This window comes from Charadrius vociferus, unplaced genomic scaffold, assembly GCF_000708025.1.
Source record: "Charadrius vociferus isolate BGI_N301 unplaced genomic scaffold, ASM70802v2 scaffold90, whole genome shotgun sequence".
In the NCBI taxonomy this organism is placed as follows: domain Eukaryota; kingdom Metazoa; phylum Chordata; class Aves; order Charadriiformes; family Charadriidae; genus Charadrius; species Charadrius vociferus.
Window position 1 is genome coordinate 1,135,834 of NW_009647222.1, and position 6,998 is coordinate 1,142,831.

The window sequence follows — 6,998 nt, forward strand, 5'->3', positions numbered from 1 at the left end:
GATGCTGTTTAGCACAGCAACACTTGTTTTTTGGTGACTCAGACAGGCAGAGCTCTGCACCTCTGGAAGATCACGGCTTTCAGGGCACCTGCCTCAGAGACCCTGTCCAAAACAGAGTTTTAAAGGCATAATTCAAAGGATTTGTGAGTGACTGGAGGAAGACAGATAAGGAAGCAGAAATAAATAAGAGTCCCAGCTGGAGAGCTGCAGGAGGGCACAACAGGGTATGACGAGCAGGAGGTGAGGAACTGATATCACACCTAAGAAGGGAGGAGTGGAGCCAGTATGGAAGGGCATGAACGATCATCAGAGGGCAAACAAGAAGAATACTATTAAGTACTTTTAATAAATAGGGCAATTTAAGTGGCATTTGGCCATGGCTAATGAAAGCAGGAAAGGCATTAAATGAATCCCCCTCTCCAGTTCACGGAGGATGGCCACAGGGAATCACGCCATGCTTATGGATATGAACCTGCATGGTTTCGAAAATTCTCTGGAGACCTGTGCAGTTTGCTTTCTTCCACCCCAGGGGGAAACCTTGGAGGGCTCAATGGGGAGATAATGCACAGACAAGGGAACCCTCACGGTTTTTGCCTACCTTCTGCAACAGGAGAGAGCCTGAATACTTAGTCACAATGGAGTACAGCTCCCCACCAAAGGCATCTGCCCAAGACTTCACCCTAAAGAGAGGCAAAAAGGAAAATCAATGTTAATGATTCAACATCAGCAGAACTTCTTACTTCTTCAGAGATGGAAAATTCAGTCTTCCTGATTATGAAACCCCCCTGTATTCTCTAAGCTGCTATAGTGACTACGACAATGAATTGCTAGCCAGACAAGCAGTAGGGCAGGATGCAAGCGCTGCTCTTGGACATTCTGCCCAGGACATCACTCATTTGGGAGAAACACTGAGTTCTGCTGGTCTCAATCACTACATTTTGACTCAGAGTGAAATTTGACTTGCCTAATCTTAGAGGTATGAAAGTTTGGCCTTAGATATCACCTGGTTTCCTCTATTGTTAATAAAGTGAAATAAATAGCTCTGCAGACACTTATTTGTCTTCACTGATTGCAGACAGAGCCTGGGGTGAAGGGCTAGACACTTAATGTCAAGACTGCTGAAGAGAAATAAGTGCCAGACCTGAAAGAGATTGTCAAGATTCACCCCTTAGATTCGGTTCCTAGAGCTGCATGAGGCAGAGACTAACAAGCTGGACAAATTCACTGCTCTCAGTGGAGATACTACAGCTTGATAATGCCAGAGTAGATTATGCACCTCGTCATTGTAAAACACTACTCACATTTGTGCCATCCTGTAAATAACCGATGATAGCAATAGCACATGGAGACCATAAGGATGTTGAAGAGCAGCCTGAACACCAAGCCATCCAAATCAAAATAGATGGCTCTCGTAATTGACAGAGCACTTCATCAGAAATCTGTTACATGATTCACATTAGGCAGTTCCACCTACGTGCAGTTCCTTCAACAAAGATTCACTTAGGAGAGATTTATTTAATGGAATAAATGGCCTCCTTCACTTACCAGAATACACTACTTATTTATGGGGTGCAGAGCCTTACCTACAGATTGCAGTGGATTTCTTCCAGTCCTAAGCAGCCTTTAACCTCAGAGCCTGATTTCCCAGTGCATTGCACCACTTTCATGGCAGAATAATACACCAACATAGAGACGAGCTCTGGAGTACAGCCAGCGCAGCAATGGTGAAATAATCACAACAGCTAACTTTAGCCTAGGAAAGCCTGTTTAGGCTCCCCTCTTGCAAATAGAGACATATAGGCAGCTATAGAGGATGATTTTGAGCACACACAATGCTTCAGCTCTGAACTGCACCTCTCTCCACTGCCTATAAAAGGAGCATAATTAGAGTGGGTGCCCTTTTTAATTGCTTCTTAATTGGCAATGAGGCATTAATTTCTAACCACTGAGTGTGATCCAGCACCAGCTGAAGTCAATAAGAACAAGGCTGCTTTTTTTCCTTTTTTTTTTTTTTTTTTTTTTTGACATTGTGTTCTGTGTCTTATTTTGGCAGCAAGATCTTTTACCTTTTCATTTCAGTCTTAGAGAAAAACAGATATGGGTATTTGCTAGGAGGCCAGGATTTATTGCCCCATATCAGAGTTATGCTAGCAAGCCTAGAATAAAAGAAGAAACCAGGAACAGGGACCCCATGGGATGCTTTCCTGTTTGTTGTAGTGACTAACGCATTCCCTGAGGTATGAGGACCTCTGAATCAACACTTAACTCAATGCCTGTCTGCTGCTGCTGGTTTTATAACTTTTATGTACGAGACGTTTGGTGCTGATATTAATTAATATTCTCCAGTCTTCTGACCTTTTACTGTCAAAAGAGAGAACCTAAACATGAAGTTTAGGATAGTAATTTTGGCAGGGAGGATTATTTTTACCCCATTCCACCCCACCAAAAAAAAAAAAAAATTAAGTATGTGTGATCCTGGTCTTTCTGTTTTGTGTTGTGTCTGTGGCTGTGTCCCGATTCCTCCCAGCCCTCATCATTTTTCAACCCAGCAGGGTGGAAGTCTGTGATATTCATTTCAGACTAGTGGGTGCGGTTGGGCAGCTTCAGCAGAAAGATGCTATTTTTGAGGCAAAAGCTCGTATTGCAATATGAGCTTGGCAATGATCAGTCAGTAGAGAAGCCAACCACAGACACAGTTTTGTAGAAAACCCAGCCCTGCTGCTAGTGGATCTGCTTGTTTGTGAAGTCCCTAAGTCCACCATGACTTGGGATTCTCTGCTTATCATAAAAACAGGAAAAGGGAAGGTCAGTTTTTAGACTTTGAGGATGTGGCAAAAGAAACATAAATATATGAACCCTGAAACTTCCAGTAACAGCAGAACTCGAGGATAAAACAGTTGGGATTTGTGTAATTTCACTATTTCGGTGTGGGTGCCCTAGGTGTTGGGTGCTCAGCCAGAAGGTCTCTCCCAGACCCGCCCGAGGGAGTAGCTACTTCTGAGCCACCGCTCTGGCCCAGGGGCTATTATTTCTGCTGCTCTTGAAGCAGCTCTGTGAGATGTCAGGCTGTAAAACCCGCTGGCCCTGGTAAAGGCAAAGGAGGCGAGGAGGAGGAGAGGACGAAGGAGGCACAAAGGCAGGGGGGAGGAGCGAGAGGGCCAGGGACTGGCAGCTTCAGGTGGCTGGCTGGAAAGTTAGGGGGCACAGAGGAATGAGAGGGCACAAAGGTCCTAAAGCCCTGCGTGACGGGGCTGAAGAGTGGGTAATTAAAAATATATGGTGGCATTTCATGGAAGCTGAAAAGGGAGCAAGTGCAGAGGCAGAAATATGCTGGCATTTACATATTTAAAAGACAATTATTTGCCAGGGAAGAGAGTGACCTTAGAGTACTAGGAAATTAAGGGTAGTCTACTGAATTTAAATAGGTTTCTATATTTTTTTCATAAACAAGTGAGAGAAAAGGTCAGTCTAAAACTCATCAGGTTGCAAAGAAATTTCATCTAAGGCTGCTGGCTCTGTGAACTGGGGAGCAGATGCACAGAGGCAGGAGGAGCAGCCTAAAGAGGCCAGACCAGGTTGATCTTCACCTCTCCCATCAGCATTTCCTGATGCTTCTGGTGCCCCAAGAAGCAAAGGCTGAGCAGCCGGCCCCAAATCCTCACCATTCTCACAGCTGCAAGCACTTCTGCCCATGCCACCACCAGCTTATGAGCAGAGCAGTGTCCAGGAGGAAAGAGGAGGTGGTTTCAGTGCTGGACCTGCACCCCAGAAGCATTGCTGGTAATTGACTAAGCGGATTTTTTGCACCGCTGGCGTTAAAGCTGAGTGAGCTTTATAAAGATGTGAATAAGTTGGCGATGAACCGAGCGTGGTGCTGCAAAGTCAGGCATGACTTGTGGAGCAGCCCAGGCTGACTTAGCCTTGTGTCACTCAACTGTGATTGAATCCAGCTGGTGTTTAAAAGCCTCTGGTTTTGTGTCCCCAGAATTGCTCTGTGTAGTCTCTGGAGCAGGTCAATTTTCTGCTGATTTACTCCCTTTGGTCCTCTGGCCAATGTAGCGTTCTGCTGAGATTTCATTTGAAAAGGGCAACTTTTGTGTTTTATTTAAATTCATGAGTGGATTTGAAACATCAGGGATTAATTCAAATGTTGGTCTGGTTTTGGTACCAGGGGAGAAAAGCTCTTTTTCTATTGTTTATTCTTTATTCTTGTACATGAAGAAGTTCCAAATTGAGCAAAGTGACGTAACTCTTTTCTCAGTAGTAAAAGGCTATCACATTATAACCAAACACATCAGAAAAGGATTTGGTCAGAGATTGCCTGCCTGTAATCCCTGCACTTGTGTTCAGTGGTGAAAACAGCAGAAAGGATGGGCTGGTTCTTAATGCCACAGATCTCAAGGCCGAAAGGTATTTCTGTGCCCGGGCACAGAAAGCAGATTTTTATTTTACGTGGTTTGAAATTATCAAAGGTTGGATTTTGTTCTGTATAACCTCTGCACCCTTTTTGTGAAACCTAAATGAGAAGCATTTTGCTGAGGAAGGGTTGGATAGTGCAGCCAAAAATAAAGTTGGTTGGCAAAGTTTCCTGAGATCTGCCCCCAGTTAAAGTCAGTGCAACACTTGGTAATCACGTGGGCTGTATTGGCGAGCACATCTGCAAGGGCCTTATTGGCAATTTTTGAATAGAAAAGATTTTCTCAATCTCAGGAAAGGGCTTGAGCTGACTTAGTTTGCTGTAGCGGACATATCTCCTCATGAAACTCAATGGCAGTGTTGTCTCCTCTCCAGACCAACCTGCTGTCCTGCGCAGACACACCTACCCCAGCTCCAGAGGAGCTGCCCCACAACAACGTTTACCAACCGCAGTGCTGACATTTTTAATCCTTAAAGGATTTAACTTGCCCAAATCAGCTTAACAAGGTGAGGTTTTTATAAACTGGGTTTGCTGAGAGCTGTTAGCCTCCTGCGGGCTGCCGGGGTGGGCTGCACCGCTGGCGGGGAGCTTTCCGGCAGCGACCGTGCCGGAGGAGCTGCTCGTGCATGCCGACACGCGTGCTGGCATGGGTGCCCTGCAAACCCACATCCAAAAAGGTACATCAAGATTCCCTGCGTGTGCATTAGCACCCGGACTCAAAGGCAGCGCGTGCAGAAACCGTGCTGGTTTATGCTGCGTGTTGCAACTCAGCTTTGCGTTCCTGCGCTCCCGAGCCCCGGGAAGGGCCGTTGGGCTCTTTGCAGTAGGCTGGAGCAGGAACAAACAAGAAAAGGTGCCGTGGCCTCTTTCCTCTATTTAGTCTGCCCCCACTAACATCCCCTGACGTCCGCACATGTGAGTAAACGCGCATGTGTGTGTGTGTGTATTACACAGGCGGCGTATGTGCGCAGGCATGGAGGCTCTTCTCAGCCTTCAGTGTACCAGACCAGTGCGTTGGATCAGCGCCAGCGACACGTAACGGTGAACAAGAGCTGCAAACCTTGCGCTGCCCTGTCTGAACCTCACACGTGTTGAAGAGATACCTCCCGGGGCCAGGTCCTGACCAGGGCTGTGCGTCCCCAGGGCATCCTCGGCAGGTTGCAAACCAGCAGCGTCTGCTGGAACCCTGAATCGCCACAAGCGGCACCAGGGGTGGTATTTTACAAATGTGTCTTTAAACTGGTTTCACCTTCTACCGCCCAGTGCATTAAGCAGAGCATTAATAGATGTCAAAGTGATTAACTAAAGCAGATGAGTGTCATTGCTCTGCTTGACGGATGGGGAAAATGAGGCATTGCATCCCCACTAGACTTGGGAAATGAATTTGCGGCTCCTGTGCCCCTGTCATCTCTCAGGAGCCATCACCACCATCTCAAGGAAACACCACCCTCCCTGCAGCGGCGTGCCTTGCCGGAGCAGCCTGCACCCCAGTGCCCACCACTGCCAGGGAGGTGCTCCCACCCACCCGTCCATGCCCACAGCATCACCCTCTCCACACCAGAAACGCCCCACGCCAGACAGAGGGAAACACTTACGTCTCCAGGGGGATCTTCGTCTGGGCCCTGGCAGAGGGCAGGAGGCAGAAGAGCCCCCTGCAGCGGCGTGCCTTGCCGGAGCAGCCTGCACCCCAGTGCCCACCACTGCCAGGGAGGTGCTCCCACCCACCCGTCCATGCCCACAGCATCACCCTCTCCACACCAGAAACGCCCCACGCCAGACAGAGGGAAACACTTACGTCTCCAGGGGGATCTTCGTCTGGGCCCTGGCAGAGGGCAGGAGGCAGAAGAGCCAGAGCATCATCCACGGGACGGCCCAGGGCCCCATCCTCCATGTGCCAACCATCAGCAAGGGGACCGGCCGGCGGGATGGGGGGGTTCCCCCCCTTTCCTGCTGCCCCGGTGGGGGTCCCACGCGGCCCCCGCCATGCTGCCGGGCCAGGTAGCCTGATGCTGAGGGGCCAAGCCCCGGGGTGACCCCGGCTGCCTCTGCCCTGGGGACGTCGCTCCTGCTGCCGGGTGCCGTCAGGGGTTTCTGGCGCAGGGTGGGCAGCCAAAAACCCACTGGGGACCCTCGCTGGAATGGCACCCGCGGGTGCAGTGCGTCTCCGTGCCCCGAGGAGCGGCCGCGCCGGGAGGCAGCTCCGCGCTGGGAGCCGCAGCGGCTACGTAATCCCCCGCCAGCCCCTTAATCCCCTCGCCGAGCAGCAGCAGCCGCAGATTTAGGGAAGTGGAGTGGGGATAAAATCACCCGGGATTACTCTGATTCCTGAAGACGGGTCTCAGCTTCTCCAGCCAGAGGTCAGGCCGTGCCTGCTTTAAAGGGGTCGCATCCATACCCCCGAAAAATACCCCCTGACCTTTGATCTGGGTCTGGCAGGGCCTCCCTGTCACACTGCAGGATGCTGGTGAGTTGCTCCAGCAGGTCGCCCCAGCACAGTCTCCTCCCCACCGGGGACTTGGGTTGGGACCAGGAGCCTGGGGCACGTGTTGGACTCCTGCAGGCACTGGAGGGTTTGGTGCTG

At 49.8% G+C, this 6,998-nt stretch overlaps 1 protein-coding gene across 1 annotated transcript in view; it reads right to left on the reverse strand.

Annotated features, from left to right (window-relative positions):
- Positions 1-6,301, reverse strand: part of CACNA2D4 (calcium channel, voltage-dependent, alpha 2/delta subunit 4) — a 132,522-nt gene extending 126,221 nt beyond the window's left edge. The window contains exons 1-2 of the mRNA XM_009879747.1: positions 6,213-6,301; positions 599-680 (exon numbers count right to left, since the gene is read on the reverse strand). Coding sequence (XP_009878049.1) covers positions 599-680; positions 6,213-6,301 — 171 coding nt within the window. The remainder of the gene's footprint in view (positions 1-598; positions 681-6,212) is intronic.
- Positions 6,302-6,998: the final 697 nt, after the last annotated feature.